Source organism: Bubalus kerabau, chromosome 1 (genome assembly GCF_029407905.1).
Source record: "Bubalus kerabau isolate K-KA32 ecotype Philippines breed swamp buffalo chromosome 1, PCC_UOA_SB_1v2, whole genome shotgun sequence".
NCBI classification, from domain to species: Eukaryota; Metazoa; Chordata; class Mammalia; order Artiodactyla; family Bovidae; genus Bubalus; species Bubalus kerabau.
The window spans coordinates 71798991-71821337 of NC_073624.1; the positions used below are offsets into that span (position 1 = coordinate 71798991).

The window sequence follows — 22347 nt, forward strand, 5'->3', positions numbered from 1 at the left end:
CAGAGAAATGCAAATCAAAACCACAACGAGGTACCATCTCATGCCGGTCAGAATGGCTGCGATCCAAAAGTCTACAAACAATAAATGCTGGAGAGGGTCTGAAGAAAAGGGAACCCTCTTACACTCTTGGTGGGAATGCAAACTAGTACAGCCACTCTGGAGAACAGTGTGGAGATTCCTTAAAAAACTGGAAACAGAACTGCCTTATGACCCAGCAACCCCACTGCTGGACATACACGCTGAAGAAACCAGAAATGAAAAGAGACACGTGCACCCCAGTGTTCATCACAGCACTGTTTACAACAGCTAGGACGTGGAAGCAACCTAGATGTCCATCGTCAGACAAGTGGATAAGAAAACTGTGGTACATATACATGATGGAATATTACTCAGCTATTAAAAAGAACACATTTGGATCAGTTCTAATGAGGTGGATGAAACTGGAGCCTATTATACAGAGTGAAGTAAATCAGAAAGAAAAAGACCAATACAGTATATTAATGCATATATATGGAATTTAGAAAGATGGTAACGATGAACCTATATGCGAGACAGCAAAAGAGACACAGATATAAAGAACAGACTTTTGGACTCTGTGGGGGAAGACGAGGGTGGGATGATCTGAGAGAATAGCACTGAAACATGTATATTACCATATGTGAAACAGATCACCAGTTCAGGTTTGATGCATGAGACAGGGAGCTCAAGGCTGATGTACTGGGATGACCCTGAGAGAGGGGATGGGGAGGGAGGTGGGAGGAAGGTTCAGGATGGGGGACACATGTATACTCATGGCTGATTCCTGTCAATGTATGGTAAAAACCACTACAATATTGTAAAGTAATTAGCCTCCAAGTGAATAAATTAAAAAAAAAAAGCCTTCCTCAGTGATCAATGCAAAGAAATATATGAAAACAACAGAATGGGAAGGACTAGAGATCTCTTGAAGAAAATTAGAGATACCAAGGGAACATTTCATGCAAAGATGGGCAGAGTAAAGGACAGAAACGGTATGGACCTAACAGAGGCAGAAGATGTGGCAACAATACACAGAAGAACTATACAAAAGAGATCTTAATGACTCAGATAACCATGATGGTGTGATCACTCACCTAGAGCCAGACACCCTGGAGTGTGAAGTCAAGTGGGTCTTAGGAAGCATCACTACGAACAAAGCTAGTGGAGGTGATGGAATTCCAGTTGAGCTATTTCGAGTCAGCTGCATAATGCTGTTAAAGTGCTGCACTCAATTATGCCAGCAAACTTGGAAAACTCAGCAGTGGCCACAGGACTGGAAACAGTCAGTTTTTCATTCCAATCCCAAAGAAAGGCAATCCCAAAGAATGCTTAAACTACTGCACAATTGCACTCATGTCACACATAAGCAAAGTAATGCTCAAAATTCTCCAAGCTAGGCTTCAACAGTATGTGAATGGAGAACTTCCAGATGTTCAAGCTGGATTTAGAAAAGGCAGAGAAACCAGACATCAAATTGCCAACATCCATTGGATCACAGAAAAAGCAAGAGAATTCCAGAAAAACATCTACTTCTGCTTCATTGACTATGCTAAAGCCTTTGACTCTGTGGATCAAAATAAACCGTAGAAAATACCAGACCATTTCACCTGCCTCCTGAGAAACTTGTATGCAGGTCAAGAAACAACAGCTAGAACTGGATATGGAACAATGAACTGGTTCCAAATTGGGAAAGGACTACGTCAAGGCTGTATACTGTTACCATTATTTAACTTATATGCAGAGTATATCATGAAAAATGCCAGGCTGGATGAAGCACAAGCTGAAATAAAAATTCAGGGAGAAATATCAATAACTTCAGATATGCAGCTGACACCACCCTTATAGCAGAAAGCTAAGAGGAACTAAAGAGTCTTTTGATGCAGATGAAAGAGGAAAGTAAAATAGCTGACTTAAAACTCAACATTCAAAAAACAAAGATAATGGCATCCAGTCCCATCACTTTATGGCAAATAGATGGGGAAACAATGGAAACAGAGATAGATTTTATTTTCTTGGGCTCCAAAATCACTGCAGATGGTGACTGCAGCCATGAACTTAAAAGATGCCTGCTTCTTGAAAGAAAGCTATGACAAACCTAGGCAGCATATTAAAATGCCGAGACATTAATTTGCCAACAAAGGTCCATCTAGTCAAGGCTATGGTTTTTCCAGCAGTCATGTATGGATGTGAGAGTTGGACTATAAAGAAGTCTGAATGCTGAAGAATTGATGCTTTTGAACTGTGGTGTTGGAGAAGACTCTTGAGAGTCCCTTGGACTGCAAGGAGATCAAACCAAGCAATCCTAAAGGAAATCCGTCCTGAATATTCATTGGAAGGACTGATGCTGAAGCTGAAGCTCCAATACTTTGGCCACATGACGCTAAGAGCCAACTCAATGGAAAAGACCCTAATGCTGGGAAAGATTGAAGGCAGGAGGAGAAGGGGACGACAGAAGATGAGATGTTTGGATGGCATCACTGACTCAATGGACATGAGTTTGACAGGGTAGCCTGGTGTGCTGCAGTCCATGGGGTTGCAAAGAGTCAGACTGACTGAGCAACTGAACAATGAACAACAATAACACCTTTCAAATCAAAGGAAAGAAAACCTAGTAATGGTGATTAGATCCCACAAATCATGATCAGGTAAATTTAAAAGGCTTCAGTGTACCTATATCTGATTCTTGTTGATGTATGACAGAAAACCACAAAATTCTATAAAGCAATTATCCCTCAATTAAACAAATAAAGTGGGAAACAGGCAGGAGGATATTGGGGAAGAGGTTGTTACCCTCAAAGAGCTTACAACATCTTCTGTAAGGGATGACCGTGTCTTTCAGAAATGCTGGCATTCTAGATTCTCTTCTTCCCAAGCCACACACCCTATGTCCCTAAACAAACAGTCAGAGGCGTAGGAATGTTGACAGGACTGCACATTGCCACAGAGTATCACTTTCCTACTTGCCTGACGCTGGGCTAAAGTTTCTTCATACATCTAGGACCCAATGTGATGCAGGAACAGGTAAAGCTCATTCCTAACCTGTCATAGAAAACATCCTTCTCTGTTTCACATCCACTTCATATTCTGAGATCTCAAAACTTCTCTATTTCTCAAAAGAGAAATGTTTATTTCTTTATTTCACTAATTATATCACTAAACTCTAAATTTTAAAAAACTGGATCCATTATTGAGTATTTTTTTAAGGAAGAATAAACAATTCACCATATTCCCTTGCATTTCTTCAGGCTACAAATCTATAGCACAGAACACCTTGAAACTCTTTTCCTTTATCCCTTCCAAATTTTATGACTTTTTTCGAACAAGGCTTCTTCTGACTTTGACATTTTCTTTTATATTTAGATGGAACCTGAATCCAATCCCAAAGAAAGGCAATGCGAAAGAATGCTCAAACTACTGCACAATTGCACTCATCTCACATGCTAGTAAAGTAATGCTCAAAATTTTCCAAGCCAGGCTTTAGCAATATATGAACCGTGAACTTCAAGATGTTCAAGCTGGTTTTAGAAAAGGCAGAGGAACCAGAGATCAAATTGCCAACATCTGCTGGATCATCGAAAAAGCAAGGAAGTTCCAGAAAAATATCTGTTTCTGCTTTATTGACTATGCCAAAGCCTTTGACTGTGTGGATCATAATAAACTGTGGGAAATTCTTAAAGAGATGGGAATACCAGACCACCTGACCTGACTCTTGAGAAACTGATATGCAGGTCAGGAAGCAACAGTTAGAACTGGACATGGAACAAGAGACTGGTTCCAAATAGGAAAAGGAGTACGTCAAGGCTGTATATTGTCACCCTGCTTATTTAACTTCTATGCAGAGTACATCATGAGAAACGCTGGGCTGGAGGAAGTACAACTGGAATCAAGATTCCCTGGAGAAATATCAGTCACCTCAGATGTGCAGATGACATCACCCTCATGGCAGAAAGTGAGAAGAACTAAAAAGCCTCTTGAGGAAAGTGAAAGAGGAGAGTGAAAAAGTTGGCTTAAAGCTCAACATTCAGAAAACGAAGATCATGGCATCCAGTCCCATCACTTCATGGCAAATAGATGGGGAAACAGTGGAAACAGTGGCTGACTTTATTTTTTTACGCTCCAAAATCACTGCAGATGGTGATTGCAGCCATGAAATTAAAAGATGCTTACTCCTTGGAAGGAAAGTTATGACCAACCTAGACAGCATATTAAAAAGCAGAGACATTACTTTACCAACAAAGGTCCATCTAGTCAAGGCTATGGTTTTTCCAGTGGTCATGTATGGATGTGAAGAGTTGGACTCTAAAGTAAGCTGAGTGCCGAAGAATTGTTGCTTTTGAACTGTGGTGTTTGAGAAGGCTCTTGAGAGTCCCTTGGACTGCAGGGAGATCCAACCAATCCATCCTAAAAGAGATCAGTCCTGGGTGTTCATTGGTAGGATTGATGTTGAAACTGAAACTCCAATACTTTGGCCACCTGATGTGAAGAGCTGACTCATTTGAAAAGACCCTGATGCTGGGAAAGATTGAGGGCAGGAGGAGAAGGGGATGACAGAGGATGAGATGGCTGGATGGCATCACTGACTCAATGGACATGGGTTTGGGTGGACTCCGGGAGTTGGTGGTGGACAGGGAGGCCTGGCGTGCTACGGTTCATGGAGTCGCAAAGAGTTGGACATGACTGAGTGACTGAACTGAACTGAACCGAGTTGGTGATGCTATCTAACCATTTCATTCTCCACAGCCCGGTTCTCCTTTTGCTTTCAATCTTTCCCAGAATCAGGGTCTTTTCCAATGAGTCAGTTCTTTGTATCAGGTGGCCAAAGTATTGGAGTTTCAGCTTCAGCATCAATCCTTCCAATGAATATTCAGGGTTGATTCCTTTTAGGATTGACTGGTTTGATCTCCTTGCAGTCCAAAGGACTCTCAAGAGACTTCTCCAATACCACAATTAGAAAGCATCAGTTCTTCAGCACTCAGCCTTTTTTATGGTCCAACTCTCACATCCATACATGACTACGGGAAAAACCAGAGCTTTGACTATATGGAGCTTTTGTCGGGAAAGTGATGTCTTTGTTTTTTAATACACTGTCTAAATTAGCCATAGCTTTCCTTCCAAAGAGCAAGTGCCTTTTAATTTCATGGATGCAGTTACCATCTGCAGTGGCTTGGGAGCCCAAGAAAATAAAATCTGTCACTGCTTCCACTTTTTCTCCTATTTGCCATGAAGTGATGGGACCGGATGCCATGATCTTAGTTTTTTGAATGTTGAGTTTTAAGCCAGTTTTTTCACTCTCCTCTTTCACTGTCATCAAGAGGTTCTTTAGCTTCTCTTCACTTTCTGCCATTAAAGTGGCCAGTGCAGTTCAGTTGCTCAGCCATGTATGCCTCTTTGTGACCCCATGGACTGCAGCATGCCAGGCTTCCCTGTCCATCACCAACTCCAGGAGCTTATTCAAACTCATGTCCATTGAGTCCGTGTTGCCATCCAACCATCTCATCCTCTGTCATCCCCTTCTCCTCCTGCCTTCAATCTTTCCCAGCATCAGGGTCTTTTCCAGTGAGTCAGTTCTTCACATCAGTTGGCCAAATTATTGGAGTTTCAGCTTCAGCATTAGTCCTTCCAATGAATATTCAGGACTGATTTCCTTTGGGATGGACTGGTTGGCTCTCCTTGCAGTCCAAGGGACTCTCAAGAGTCTTCCCCAACACCACAATTCTAAAGCGTCAATTTTTTGGAGCTCAGCTTTCTTTATAGTCCAACTCTCACATCTATACATGACTACTGGAAAAAACCATAACTGTGACTAGATGGACCTTTGTTGGCAAAGTAATGTCTCTGCTTTTTAATATGCTGTCAAGGTTAGAGTTGTATTATCTGCATATCTGAGACTGTTGATATTTCTCCCGGCAATCTTGATTCCAGCTTGTGATTCATCCAGCCTGGCATTTCACATGATGTACTCTGCATATAAGTTAAATAAACAGGGTGACAATATGCAGCCTTTTTCATACTCTTTTCCCAATTTTGAACTGTTGTTCAAAATTGTTGTTTCATGTCCATTGTCCATGTCTGGTTCTAATTGTTGCTTCTTGACGCCTTTGCTCTTACACTGCTTTATTTGGAGCTTCATCATTTCTCACTCAGATTTCTGCATGAGCCAGATTCTAAGTGTCCCAGCTTCTAGGCGTGCTCCCCTAGTCCTCTCAAGTCAGCCTCCCCACTGTCATGAGTCTGTTACACCCTGGTCTAAAGTCATTGCTTAGAAGTCCAGTTTTTCAGGGCACTGAGTGACTCTCACCTGTGAACGCTGCTCACTGCTCCAGTCTTATACCCCTCCAAGCAACTACACATGCCCCCAACACAGGAAGCCATGCCCCACTGCTCCCACGCCAGCCTAGCTCTGCACATGCTCACTCCCTCCATCAGGAGCTCCCCTTTCTCTTATGTGCTTGGTTAATTCCTATTCAATTTTCAGCACAACAGGGCAAATATCACTTCTTCAGGAAGCCTTCCTCTGCTGTCTCCCCAACTCTACTCAAGGAGGGCAGGGACTGTCCTGAATCCATCTCCTCAGTCCCAAGGTCCCAGTGTGTGGACTCAGAGCTCAGCACACATTTACTGAGTGAAGGATGAGAATCACAGGGGGAAAGCGGAGACCTAGCTCACTTGTGTTCTGCAGATGCTTTCTCGCATTGGGTCCTGTACTGTCACTGCCCTTTCCTCGGTGCCACCATATATGAGTCATGGGGTGTGTTCAGACAGAAAAAACCACTAGCCTCTTCTAAGCAGTGTATTTAGTGACCTCTGCTAGCAAACTGTTCATTCAGCATAGCAGCCAAAGTCCTGATAACAGCCCTGAGGTTCTACCAGACTGCCTCTCTCCCCTATTAGCTTTCTGACAGTGTTGCCTACAACCCAATTTTTTTTTGGTCATGCTATGTGACATCTTCCCTGACCAGGGATTAAACCCGAGCCCCCTACAGTGGAAGTGCACAGTCTGAACCACTGGACTGCCAGGGAAGTCCACTGCCTGTAATCCAGGCTCTACTATGTCTGTTCTAGCTGCATGGGCCTCCCAGCTGATCCCTGAGAATGGCAGGCCTGGTCCTGCCTCAGATCCTTTCAGCTGCCGAGGGTTGTCAGGATGCTCTTCCTCCCAAAAGCTGTGCTCTCAGGTCTTTGCCCCAGCATCAGCCCTGACACCTCCTTTGCCCACCCCTGCACCTCACACTTCCTATTATTCCCGCTTCCCTACTTTGTTTTCTCCAGAGTGCTTATCTGCCCATGCTATGTGTTTTGTCTGTCTCCCTTAAAGAACACAAGCTCCCTGCAGGGAGGGACTGTCCTCTGTTTTATTTCCTGCTGAATCCTCAGCATCCAGTTCCTAGAACACAGCCCATGCTCACGAGTCATCTGGCACACGAGACTACGCTCTTCAAGGTTTTAGAAAGAGCACAAACATCAACAACGAAAACAGACAACTGAATTCTAACATGGGCAAAGGACCTGAACAGACCTTTCTTTAAAGAAGATATATGTGGCCAATAAGAAGTACATGAAAAGATGCTCGACATCACTAACCATGGGAAATAATATACCTACAAATGAGATAGCACTTTGCACGCATTAGGGTAGCTATTATTTCAGAAAAACAGAATTTAACAAGTGTTGGCAAAAATGTAGAGAAATTGGAACCCTTGTGCACTGCTGCTGGGAAGGTCAAATGGTGTAGCCGCTGCGGCAATCAGCATGGTGGCTCCTGAAAAGACTGACCAGAACCACCACATCACTCAGCAATTCCACTCGGTGTATATCCAAGAGAATCAAAAGCAGGGACTCAAACAGGTACTAGACACCCACGTTCACAGCAGCAACGTTCATAACAGACAGAAGATGACAGCAACGGTCCCTCAATGATGCAGACATAAACAAAATGGCATGTATACATACAAGAGAGTATTCTTCAGCCTCAAAAAGGAATAAGATTATGATACATTCTACAACACGGACGATCTTTGAAGACGTTATGATAAGTGAATATGCCAACTACAAAAAGACAAAAGTTGTATGATTCCACTTATAGGAGGTATTTGGAGTAGCCAAATTCACAGGGACAGGAAATAGAACGGTAGTTGCCAGGGACCGGAGCGGGTAGAGGGGAAAGGGAGAAAGAAATGGGGAGTTAGTATTTAGTGGGGACAGTTTCAGTTTGGGATGATGGAAAGGTTTAGGAGATGGATGATACTGATGGTTGTACAGCAATATGAATGTATTTGATGCCACTGAACTGTACACTTAAAAATGGTCAAAATGGTAAGCTTTATGTGCATTTTTCCACAATTAAAAAAAAAAAAAAAAGGCAACACAGCTCTTGCCTTGAACTCTAATAAGAAGCCTAATATACAGTGCAGATAGATGTGAAGCTGCTGTGGCTAAGGCAGGAATACAGGCTGAGATGTGCCTGCTTTTCACTGCATATCCTTGCTGCCTCCCAGAGGAGCATGGACCCCACATGAACCATCACGAAGGAGTGTCCTGGCTCCATTCTAAAGTGCTTATGTGCTGGTTTCACTGTTCTTAAGGAAAGGAAGTTAAATAGTTACTCCCGGCTCCACTTCTAGGAGGAACTTAGCAACAAGGAAATATGCCATCACCGACTGGCTTGCAGCCAGATGTCAACACTGTCTTATTTTTACAGAAATCACTTTATATCCCAGTGGCAGAGAGGAATTGCCAGGGGAAGGAGCAACATTAAGTCACTGGCACCCATATCCAATTATCATTAATGTCTCACATTTTCTGAGCCCTTTTCCATAATAATTCAATCCTCAAAAATAATTCCATCAAGCAGGTATGGAAAAAATTGTGTGATTTCCAATTTAAAAATGAATGAAAATTCAGTGGGCATTATTCATACAGGATTACAGAAATGGAACTGACTTTAGGATAATAATCACTAACATCAATCAAGGATTTATTAATGATGACACCAGCTCAGGACTTTGCATGGGCTGTTGGATTTCATACTTCTAACTAGCCTCTCCTGGGAGAAGGCAATGGCACCCCACTCCAGTACTCTTGCCTGGAAAATCCCATGGATGGAGAAGCCTGGTAGGCTGCAGTCCATGGGGTCACTAAGAGTCGGACACGACTGAGCAACTTCACCTTCACTTTTCACTTTCATGCATTGCAGAAGGAAATGGCAACCACTCCAGTGTTCTTGCCTGGAGAATCCCAGGGGATGGGGACCCTGGTGGGCTGCTGTCTATGGGGTCACACAGAGTCGGACATGACTGAAGTGACTTAGCAGCAGCAACTAGCCTGTCCCACCATATTTGGTAATTACTATTATTATTATTCCTTTTTAGACAAGGGAAAATTGAAGCTCAAAGAATAAATAACTACCCCCAAATTGAATGGGCTTCCCAGGCAGTGCAGTGGTAAAGAATCCTCCTGCCAATGCAGGAGACCATGAAACTTGGGTTTGAGCCTTGGGTCGGGAAGATCTACTGGAGAAGGAAATGGCAACCCACTCCAGTATTCTTGCTGGGATAATTCCATGGACAGAGGGGCCTGGTGGCTACGGTCCATGGGATCAGAAAGAATTGGACAGGACTGAGCACACACACATTGTTAAACTGAATAGCTTTAAGCAACAGACTGCTTTGAACTGTCTTACTCTAGAGCGCATGCACTTAACCACTATTATTTTGTCCTGCTCATCTGGGTCCCTGACTCTTCCTTTTGGGGAGAGGCCTAATCAGCACTTCCTTCTGCCTTGAAACAAGTACAACTAATGAGTCTCCATAGGTCACTGTGTTTTTTAACCCTAAGCTGAACTAATGCTAACAAAATAAAAATAAATGAGTACTCTTCTTAGTCACTAAGCATAAATGCAACAAGACAATATCACTTCAACTAAGGACAGGTTCCTAGATCCTTTACAATCCTATAAAAATTTACAAACAAAAATATCCTCAAGATCATTAGAACAAACAGTCCTATCTGGGTCATCCCGTTTCATGTCTCTTTTCTGCAGGACTAAAGAATCTGATGATGGACACAGTGCTGATTGTTCCCTATACTCTGCTAAGAGCTTCTTCAGAACTTTCCAAGGATGTCTGCTTTGTTCTCCGGAAACTGCAGAGAGGAGAAATGCTTTGTGGTTTGTCAGCAGGGCATTCAGTCTGGAGGGCCACCCCATAGGATGCAAAGGCTTTGGGCCAACTGAAACAAATATTAATTTGGAAGAGCATCAAGCACAAGCTCCAACTGTGCAACTCTAAGGGACATGCGAGGGGAGGACAGGGGCAGAGTCGTAGCTGGGCTGCAAGCTGACGGCTAGAGTTACTCCACACCTCCTGGGAGGCTTCTGAGGATGACCTCCTTCACAAAAACCTTGAAGTGCTTCTTTAAAACCATCTACCGCTACACATACTAATTCTTGCAACAAAACTCCTATGATGTGGGCATTTTCTCTAAGTGCTGAGAACTTAAACACCAGCTTTTCTGAACTCCATATATCACCTTTGCTGTGAGTGTGATGCCCTGAGCCCAGACCCACCACTCCACTAACACTGGGGCCGTGGCTTTTCTCTCTTCCATTCTGAACATTCCACAGAGGGGCCAGAGTGTGTGGGTTCTTCTCACCCGAGAGTGGGGGTGAAGGAAGGTCTTACCGAGTTCTCCTTCAGCTGCAGCCCCTCCCCGTTGGGAAGCGAGGACCGTCTCTTAGCTGAGTTCCTGTTTGGGGTTGAGGTAATGGCCCCTGCTTTCTTCTTCACAGTGAGCACCTCACAGCTGGCTTGGTCTTCATTGTGTGTGCTCTTCCCAGCGTTGATGACCCTGGAGGAGAAGCAAGAAAAGCCGATTAGACTAATGCCCTATGTCATAGCTTGGTGGAGTGAACAGACTTTTTAGTGGACTTATATAAGCACATGTTAAAACATTTGATGGAGCATTGTTCAGAGCTCAGTTCACCTTTCCAGGTGTCTGATAGCTGTGATCAACTCCACTAATCCACTTCTAGTCAAAACACACGAGATAATCAGTCTTCTGCCAATTACACTGAAGATAGATGGCTGGCTCAGGGAATTCCACTGCATTTTTCCAAGTGATAAAGAGCAAAAACCTCCATCAATCTTATCAAAGAACAAAGCAGTAATTTACAACACACTATAAAATCCTAGGGAACAAAGAAGTATATTTCATGACCACTTTCACTTTACACACAGAGAAGTGAATGGATCAAAGGTTTATTCTTTTAAAATTATCTTCTCTCCTTTATCTTTTCTCCAGTAGAATAACACTCCTTACATGGCATCATCACAATGGACTACAGGGCACGCTGATTTGTACATGTGGCCTTATGATCTCATGGCATGTTGATACTACTTTGGTCTAATTACTAATGTTTTGAGTATAGGAATGCTTCAGAAAAACATGCTACATCATTTATAAAGCTTTTTGGTGTATCAGGTGCCTGCAGACTGAACTCTTGGGTTTCAGCACCATTTTCTTATTAAGTAATGAAGCAGCAGCTAAAATAGTTTTCCTGAAAGAGAGATCTCCTAGATTTGCCATTGCTGTGTTTTCTTTACAAAACTTCAACAGTGTTACAGTACGTGGCAGAGTGAGGATGGAGGATGTAGACTCAGTGGCAAAGAAAGAAAGATGCTTTTGTTTTAATAAGGTAAGATAGATGGAAATCCACTCTGAAAGTGTGGTGTATATATCACTCTATTAATCTTGTACTCCCTCCTAACGATTAATTAGAGGATGGTTGTTTTCAAACACCTTTTATTAAACAGTTTTACATTCTGAAAGAATTATAAACTCAGAGCAAACTGCAAAAATGGTATACAGTCTCAAGCACTCTTCACCCAACTTACCCCAAAGCAACATTTTCTATCACTCAAGAACAACATCAAAAGGAGCAACTGATACTGATCCAGCACTGTCAGCCAGGCTGCAGAGCTTATTCAAATGTCACCATTTTTTTTTATATCAAATGGCTTTCAGTATTGAAAACTGTAAGCCAACACATACATGCTCCAGTCAAACAGCAAACAGAGCAAATTGAGATGTGAGAACTGTACGACCTCAGGGAGAGTGTTTTGAGCAGTTTTCTACCAAACCCTGGAATTCTATGGAGGTGTTTCAGGTGCTTTCACATTTACTTTAAATTTATTTTTTAAAGGTATAAGCATTTTGGGGAAAAAATGCAATAATTTAAAAGTTCATTCCCATCTCTTACATGTAAACAAATATATGCTAGTCTACATATTTTGGGCAGCTTTGGCATAATAAATAAGCCTTCTATCTTTTCTCTTCAACTGATCGATACCACTAGATTGGAAGGAGATCTGTTTTTTTAAAAACGACCATTTGCAATTACTTATCTGTATGTTAAAGGGAAACGATCATAAAAGTCATCTATTATCTCCATTTCAAATTTCTATTCATTGAAACTGCTTCATCATTCTTAATGAGTTTATTATAAATTTCAACTGAAGTATATTTTTATAAACAAAAGCCTTTTATCCTCATTTCACACATGACAGTTTTGTGTAAGTTTTTTTTTTTTTTTTTTTAAAGTAGATTGTTGCTTATAGAGTTTGAAAATCCTTGTCCTTACTGGGGTGGGAACAGTCCCGTGCAAGGAGGTGGGATCCCTGCTGATCTCTATGAGGTCAAATTTGCCTCCGATGTTTATCACACCCTCTCAGGGAGAAAGGGAGGAAGAGTTCAAGGCCTAGTGTTTGGTCCCACCTTCACTCTCTCCTGTGACCAGGGGGAATCTTCATACGGTTTCAGAATACAATGCAATTCTTAAAGACACAGGCTACCTGCATAAGACTATTAGTACTACCATGCTTACTGCCCAAGCTAAGTAAGTTACTCCAGGTGCCACAGCCAGGAAGTAGGGCAGATGGAATTCAGTCAGGCCTCCCTTGACCCCCAGCCCAACTTGGGTGAGCGTGTGTGTGCATGCGTGTGTGTGTGCGCGTGCATGTGTGTGTGCGCGTGCGTGCGTGTATGTTTAGTCACTCAGTCATAGTCCGATTTCTTACGGAAAATCCAAAAGACTTTTTTGGCCAACCCAATACACAGAGCTTTGCATCAGTCTGTGGCAGGCCCTGCTGGACTGTGTGGGAAAGCAGAGAATAGCAGATCAGGTGAGCTTGGGTCCAGGCTTGAGAGAAAGGGGATTCTCTTCCTGATTCTAAGGCTACTGGAGAAAGCGCCCAGAGGAAGGATAAAGAATGGATGGCTCCGATCTGTTTGTCTCTAGTGCAGCCCACGTTTTGTCCACAGGTTTGCCACCAGAGCTCCTAATACATGCATTTAACTGGAGTGTTCCTTTCACATAGATTTTTTGAGAAACAAACCAGGCAGAGGAAGGACATTCAAAATACCATCAGTGATAGTGACTCCCAAGCAGCATGTGTGGCGTGGATGGTTTGCTGGATGGTGACATTACACCCCCACGGTCACCCACAAGCATCTTTCCCAGGGAAAGCTGAAGGTGGAGGTGCAGCTGGGAAAACAAGTCCTTGACCATTGTCCCCTCCATACTGTCCTCTGACCAAAATCTGAGCTTCTATCTCTGGAACTTGGCATCACCCTGACCATTGGCACCTAAACTTATGCTTTAGTTGGGTTTTTTTTCCCAACAAAAAAAAGCATTGCTGATCTCCAATAGCTCATGCCAGGCTGACTCATCTGCCACTGGTCTTTTCCAACAATCAACAAAGCTACTATAATTACACAAATCACGAATCACTGTCCCCTGGACGTGCAGTGTCTCCCATCTTTCTTAGTGGATATTAAACTCCAAAGTTGACCTAACTTCAGCAAGAGACTCTAGAAACTTTATGCATGAGAAACCCAGGGACTGGGAAGATTGTAACTTACACAAGGTCACAAGAGCTAAATACAGCAGAGCTGTGGACACACTTCTGAGTTCCAGCTCTTTCTCCTTCAGCTCTCGGTTGTTTTATTTTCCTATTGTGTGCCTATTCTTATCAGCACTTGGTTGCAAGGGCTGTCCTGCAATGACTCATCACAGCCAGGGAACCGTGAAGAACAATCGAGGGTGGACTTCCTCTGCCATTTCACGTGAATACAGCTTGTGAATGACACTGATGAAGTATTAGAAAGGTCAACCTAGAGAGAAGACAGCAGCCCCAACCCTGGAAGCCTATTCAGTCAGATATCTGATTATTACCAAGATGATAAAGTCATATTAATTTAAAGCCACTGCCTTTTTAAAACATACAACTGGACTTCCCTGGTGGTCCAGTGCCGGTGACCAGCCCCGGCTGATCCAGGGTATTCGAAGGAGAGACGGCTAGGCGAGGGTCAGGGAATAACTGCTTAATTACACTTTAATTAAGGATACAAAGAGTAATAGAATAAGGATAGCTCAGTGAGGAAATTCAGTGGAGAAAAGAAGCTGAGTGGCTTGGTTTACGCGGAAAATCAATATAACCCGTGACACCAGGTTAGCTCTGACCACGGAGGCCGCAGGCGCCCTCTCGAATAGCGGAAGGTGCCCCACCTTAGGCACCTTCTCGAGTGGGTCTTAGAAGCCCAGGCAAATAAATGGTCGCAGAGGACATCCGCGCTCCAGATGGACACTCAGCTGGAATTTGGGAGAGAGAGTGACATGGGGAGACCAAGTTTCAGTGAACAAGGCCCGCACTTTATTTTCCAAAGTAGTTTTTATACCTTAAGGTATGCATAGAGGATAATGGGGGAAGGGGTGGAGTCATGCAAGGACAGCAGTTCCTGGTTCTAATCTAAGCCAGGCTTTCAAACTTATCATATGCAAAAGTTCAGGTGATTGACATCATCTTCTGGCCCGGAGGCCTGTTAACATTTTAAGAAACTTATTTTTCTCTAAAGGTGATTATTCCAAAGTCAGGCACCAGCCTCCCAAAAAGCATTGGACAAAGCTGCATTTTACATTTCTATACACCCATTATATCAATCAATACACTGCCAAAGACACAGTAGGTAAGGAGTATGGAGACTTAGCAGCAAACATTGGCCCAACAAGTGAAAAACCCTTCACCAATACATTTTCTAATCAATCTTTTAACTACTCAAAGGAATCTGTGTTTAGGCAGTTTAGAACATCTCCTGCCTCTCACAGTTGGGAGGCTCTGAACAATCACATGTGGCCGGAAAAACCCATTCAGGCAGGCTAGAGGATTTCCAAAGGAGTTTGTAGGTTGAAACACTGTCACATCCAGGAATTATTAACTGGAGCTGTAAGCTAACTCTCTTTTCAGAGAGAGGTAGTGGGGGACAGCCCCCCGTAAAGTCAGAGGTGTAGGTGAAAGCACAAAGCACAAAGTAGGCCGACTCTGGTTTTGGGGGTAGATGCTCGAGAATTTCCAGGGGGACTCCTGAGGCTCGATCCCGCCTTTGCGTATGCCGAGCCTCCTTCCTCATGACCTTTGTCATGGGCGGAGTGCCTCACGCTGGCTCCCGGCAGTGATAGAATTCCAGTTGAGCTATTACAGATCCTCACTCAATATGCAATATGCCGGCTCCCAGCAGTCCAGTGGTTAAGAATCTGCCTGCCCATGCAGGGGACACGGGTGCCATCCCTGATCCATGAAGATTTTACAAGCCTTAGGGCAACTAAGCCCATGCACCACAACTATTGGGCTGTGCTCTAGAGCCTGGGAGCCACAACTATGGGGCCCACGGGCCGTAACTACTGAAGCCTGTTTGCCTAGAGCCTGTGCTCTGCAACAAAGACCCAGAGCAGTCAAAAGAAATGAAATTAAAACACATACACACATACAACTGTTATCTCATATTTCATATTATTTTACATTCCTGACTCTACAGCTTTAGTAGAAAGACCCGATTCTTATCAATTAGCTTTGGCTTTGAAAAGCTTGATCTCTATCAACTTAAATATTTCATTTTGTTCTTCAAAGGCCAATGCTTTGTTTACTAAATGTAGATAAAACCTCCAATTCCTCTAAAAGTAAACTGAGAAAAACTTTCCTGAGTTGAATAGTATCATGCTGTCAATAGATTCAATAGTATTATTTATGTGAGCAGCTATATTAGTAGCTATATTCTCTTCTTGTCCTAGGCTCCAGGAAAAAGTCAGCACTATCTTGAGATCACCCGGAATGACTTTGAGATATGCTTTCTTTATATAAGCAATACTCACCCATGATACTTATTTTGAGGATCTCAAAAAAAAAATGTTGCTGGACCATGAATCATCATCTCTTTGGTGTCATTGTTTTCCAGTTGCCTACAAAGGGGGAAAATATCTTCCCCGAAATTAAACTGGAGGTAATAATAAAGCACAATGGTTAGGACCATGGGCTATCCCCCCAGAACACAGCACACAGCAGGTGCTCAACAAGCATCTGTTGAAAGAATGAATGCAGGACTCAACTCTGCCTACTCCCTAGATGTGGAGCAATAATAGTATCTTACATTTGTTGAGAACTAATTATGTGCCAAGGACTGCTGTTAGCATTTGATTAGCACATGTAGTGATTAACTCATGGAATCCTCTTGTGGACTCTGTGAGTCGGCCACCACTGCTCTCCCCCTTTTAAAGTCACAACTACTGGACAGCGGAGTGCTTGGGCAAGTCGCTTAACTTCTGCAAACCTTGGTTTCTTAGCAGTACTTCTTGGATTAAATTCTGGGGGTTGCTAAAATACATATGCTGGGGAGAGGACATATTAGTCACCTTAATTGAAGAACTGGGAAATTCTGAAGTTAGGACTAAAATTCAAGGCGGAGAACTGTGAGAGGATGAAAGCAACTGTTAGCTGCTATGTCTTCAATGTGGTAAGTTTACAGTCAGTTTATTCTTCCCTTAGAAGATGAGGATATGTGTGCCCTGGGAGACCCATGACAAAGTTAAAGTCATTCATGGATTGCATTAACCTATCAAGACTTCAATTGAACCAAAACACCTAGATATTATTTTCCACTTGTAAAAACAGGTACATATGGAATTTTAAGGACTGGAAGTCCAAAATCCTCTGTGTGTATCAGACACAACTTGAAGCTATGACCTGAACACCAGGCACAGATGTGACTATGAGATCATAGCAGTGGAAGACTATGTAAAAAGAACAAGTGATTCATTCTGTGCTGCTATCACACACTTGGAAAACCTGTTTTCCTTCTTTCTGTTTGTGACACACTCTAGTCACAAATTAAAAAAAAAAAAAATCAACTCCACCTAAATTTCAGCAGGCAAGTCCTGGTTTTAATGGCAACCACTAAATGATCAAGTTATCTGCCTTCCCATCTGCTCAAAACCTTTACCTTAAGGACATTCACTTGATAGTATAACAGACAGAACAGGTTCCTGTCACTAAATTCAAATGAGTAAATATTCTCAACTCTTCTCAAGAAGTGAGCCCCTGTCACAGAAGCCACTGGTCCACAGAAGTCACAATGGAACTGTTTTCAACAGGATTTACAAGGACAATCAAACCACAATGGGGAGTCACAGCTGGTATGTTTTCAGAGGATTCCCACGCATCATGGATGTCAATTCATTCATTACCAACCTGTTTCCCTTGGGACCATGAGGTATTCAGCAGAGGCATCAACAGAGACAATGGTCAGAAAGGCCAAGTTCAAACTTGCTGTGTGCTCTCAGACACAGTAAGCTTATTTTCTGTCTCTAAAATGGGGATAATAACACTTACCTCCAATTATAGAAGAGACATTAAAACGAAATGCCCTAGCATGAAAAGTATTTAACGGTGCCTGGCACACAATGAGTACTCAATATTACTATTTAATAATAACATATCCAACACAAGCTAAGTGCTCCTGTGTGGGGCCCAGAGGACTTTATGCAGTTGTGTGAGTTTGAGGAGGAACTCTTCTTCCCTCTTCTTTCTGTCAGTGTCCCTCTGCCGGCCTCAAGGGCACAGAATCACCTCCAGGTCTCAGTAACTACATGTGGCATATGCATGACACTTCCTAGAACATGGACCTTTCTTGAGCAAAGCTGCTCCTCTGAGCGCTTTCCTCAAAGTCCTGGTAATACTCAATCCATGCAATGTTCTGTACACAGGAAAATACCCATGCAGTTAGTGGTGTGATGATTCTAAATTCCCACCCAGATCTGCCCACACACGCCATCTCTCCCCAGGCTCCTGGACTGAGACAGTCAGGTCCCAAGACCCACTGAATAGAGAATTTGGTGGGGTTTAATCTCTTTTTTTTTGCTTGGTATTATTTTCTTGCTTTGTTTTTAAAGGAAATAAGAGCCTGAACCATTTAGGCTAAAAAGTTTACATGAAGTGTTAATACGGCTAACATGCAGTAATCACATTGGTTAAGAAGGGACAAGTGTATTAAAAAGGCCATCAGGTGAATCGAACTATTGCTGATTCATATACAACTGAGATGAGCAAAAGGCTGTAGGGGGAGGGGTGGGAAATCAATCATTGATGGGAGACGAAATATAGCAATCAATTATTAAAATTCTCTTTTCGAGGTAACCTCACAGGCAATGTTCCCTGTGATTGTCTGAAATGGTTACTGACCACCCAGATTGGCTGGAACATAAGGACAACTTAATTCCTAGCTCCAAGGGTGTTAATAACCTCTCATTCTTGGGTTTACTAGAAAACCATGGCTCTGAGTAGGAATTTAAGCCTTTGATAATAGCCATCAGCAAAAACAGCCGGAACATCTATCAAGAATAATAGCTTCTCCCAGATGGTTTCGGTCACGTCCTGGAAGGAGGGACAACAGGAGGTCACACCAGTCCATGAAGTTAACAGCCAGTGTGTTACCAATAGAAAGGATGGAAGGCAATGGAAATCTCTGTGGTGTTTGGCTTTCATGTTTTGGAAGGTGGCTAAGTACCAACAGGTGGGGGAGGCAGAGTAGCAAGAAGGCAGGATGAACCCAGGTGAGAAAAGAGCACATACACACTTTCTCCCATCACACATCTTACACCTTCTGGTTCCCAGGTTCTCTTGGCAGCTAATGAAGGGATGTGATCAATCGGGTTGCTAATTGGGGTCTCAAGGGCCACATTCAGCCCACAGGTTGGGATTTTAATTTTTGCCCACAAGTTTCTTTTTAAGGTGAATTTGTAGTTGCCATATTTTAAAATGGGGATGATTATATTAAAAATCTTTAACTTTCCCATTTTTCTTGAAAAATAATACATCAGGCTACATCTGTCACACTCTTGGAAGATAACAATAAAGACAACAATCAACAACAACACCCTTGCTAGCTCACCCCAGATCTCACTCCGTCTGCTTCTGCCACTGTCAGCTGCCTGACCTCAAAGGCATTTGTTTCTGCAACCCTGCAACCAGATCTGTGTGACTTCATGAGTAAAATAAGAAAAGTATTAGATATACAGTACATATAGACTGAAATAATTACTTTAAAATATTGTGACGCCAAGAGGGATAGAGCAAGAAGACTAGGGCATGGTTTTCACGCTCAGGGAGCCCACAGCCATCTGTAGAGTAGGGCCATCTTCCTATGAATAATTGATTTGTTCTGACTAGTACCATACCAAAAGTGTACGTCACAAAAGATCTGAAAATGCAGAGGAGGAGATGATTATGCAAAAGAAGAGTCATGGAAAGTGAGACAGCCGAGGTGGCACCTAAGCTCAGCCTTACTGAATAAAGGAGGGAATCAAGAGTCAGAGAAAAGGGACTTCCCTAGTGATCCAGTGGTTAAGACTTCATGCTTCCAATGCAGGGGGTGTGGGTTCAATCCTTGGTTGGAGAACCAAGATCCCACATGCCTTGTGGTGTGACCAAAAATGATAATAATAGAAATAAAGAGTCAGAAGAAAACCAAGGCAGGACTCTCCAGACATAGGAATAACCTCTGAAAACAGTGATATGAAAGAACTTTATAAAGAGGAGTGGGTGTGACTTAAGTATGGGCTTGGTTAAGGAGCTACATTAGAACTAGATCATGAAATTCTATTGGAGCTTCATCCTATAGGGCCTATGACCCATGCGAATAATCTAAAATGCTTTTTTCTCCCTTTTTTAAACAAATTAACTTATTTTAATTGGAGAATAATTACTTTACAATATTAAAGGGCTTGATATGATAAAAATTATTTAGGAAAATAACAGTAGTGGCCTGATGGAAGATGGATTACAGAGGATAAATGACAAAAGCAGAAGAGTCCAGCTAGGTCTCATAACAGTCCAAGTGACAAAGAGGTCATGAAGCAAGCAGTGGCTCTTGGTGGAAGGGAAAAGGAGGCTTCAGAGGAAGTGAAGAAACTGCAAATTCCTAGTTGAGACCTGCTGGATATGAGCAGTGGAGGATAGAGGGGCAAAGAGGGTGCCACTTAAGTGTTCACTGGCAGGATGAGCAAATGAGGTACTCTTGATTATGAAGGGAGATGAGAAGGTGAAACAAGGCTTGGGGTGGGGCATCCTGGAGGATAAGATAATGAAATTGGCTTTAGGTCAGCGAACATTAAGTTCTTGATAGCAAAAATTGCAAAGGCAGTGGTAGCCAACTTCAGCTTAACCAGGGGTTGGAAAACCATGGCTGGTGGGCAAAATTCAGGCAAAATTCACTGCTTATTTTTGTGTGGCTTCCAATATTTTTAAGTAGTCAGGGGAAAAAAATCAAAGAATATTATGCCATGTAAAAATTATACGAAATTCAATTTTCCACGTCTATCAAGTTTTATTGAAACACTGCCATTTACACTTGAAACACATTCATTTACACGTTGTCTATTGGGCCCCTTCAGGTACAATGCAGTTAGTAGTTTCCACAGAGACAGTTTTCACAGACTGTCTGCCCACCAAGCCTACAGTATTTATTGTATACACTTTTACAGAAAGTGTGCTGACCCCTGAACTGAACTATTAGATTGAATGCTCTGAAGTCAAAAATAGGACAATACTGACAATTTCATATTACTACACATAATATGTAAGTGAAGCAAAGAGAGATGTAGGTTTGGATGGAACTGAATGTGCATCTTGGTGTTCTTTGTAACTTACCTTTGAATATACTTTGCAGGCGGCATTAGTGAAGGACAGGGAAGCCTGGTGTGCTGCAGGCCATGGGGGTCACCAAGAGTCAGACACGATTTAGCAACTGAACAACAATGAGCTTCTAGCTTCCTCACCAACGTAATTAGATAACTGAAGATATAAAACTTAGATCAAAAGAAGGTATGATATGTCCCAAAGATCTCCCTACATAAATAGCTATGTTTTTTCCTTCACACTGGCTGTTTAGAAATGAACGTTTAACACAGTAAAGGTAAAAATCAGAAAGCTGCCATTGGGTACTTCCTTTCAATTATTCTCTGGGTCCTCTTGGCAAAACCACTGATGTCACCAAAGACCAACTTCTGCATTTAAATCAGGAAGTGAGTGTGTGCTCTGTCGGATGCTGCAGCAATTCCCACACAAGGCCACAGTGCAACTGGGTGGGGGCCACATGAAATCAAAATAAAGGCTTGCCTAAAAACGATTTCCAGTTGGGAAGTTTTGTATAAAATAAAGCAGAAGAATAAATTTTTTTGTGTGGGTTTTAGAACAATGCTACCTGCATATAGCTATTAGCTCCTGTTGGCAATTAAAGAAAAAAAGAAAAAAAACACGTGCTTGAAGCCACTGCATTGCTCAAGATAAAGTTTTCTTTATTTGACCAGATATATCTGTACTATCAGCAATGTTAGAGAAATGTATTTTTCAGGACAAAGTGAAAGTCGATTTCAAACGTGCAACCCAAAAAAAAAGCGAATTGTAAAAAAGCCTGGAACTAATGAAATGAAACCAAAAGATAAAAGTATGTTAATCTCAACAGACATCAAATAAAATACATACATTTTTAATCAGCAGTTTCCTCAAAAACTCCAGATACAATCTTGGCTTTTCCTCCGCCAAGGGATAAGTTCTGGGCCATTGAGGCCCTGATATTTTCCTTTTTAACCTTAAAGCAACACAAGAAGAACAATTATGTATAGAAGAGGATTGTTTGGTGGTAAGGAGGATGAAACTCTCAGTGTTGGGAGTTCTGAGTTCCTGCTTTAGAAAAAAATCTTATAAAATGTGCTCTGTCCTTCACTGGAGAGGTGAAGGTCACTCATCCTCATTCCTCAAACATGCTGGCTGTGCCCCTAAACACACAACAGAGCAGGAAACACTAGATGGGGGAGGGCAGAGAGGCAAGCAGGTTTCTGCTAGAAATTTTAGAGGAGCACAAGAGACTATGCACCCAGATTCCCAAGGTCTAAAGGCTGGGTCACGCAGAAAGCACCTGCAGGGCTTTCAGTAAGTTATTGATACTCCA

General features: G+C 42.5%; 1 protein-coding gene across 4 annotated transcripts in view; it reads right to left on the reverse strand.

The window, feature by feature from the left end:
- Window positions 1-22347, reverse strand: part of PPM1H (protein phosphatase, Mg2+/Mn2+ dependent 1H) — a 300784-nt gene that overhangs the window by 184712 nt on the left and 93725 nt on the right. For all 4 annotated transcript variants that reach the window (XM_055579318.1, XM_055579327.1, XM_055579311.1 and 1 more), the window contains exon 2: window positions 10698-10863. In XM_055579318.1, coding sequence (XP_055435293.1) covers window positions 10698-10863 — 166 coding nt within the window. The remainder of the gene's footprint in view (window positions 1-10697; window positions 10864-22347) is intronic.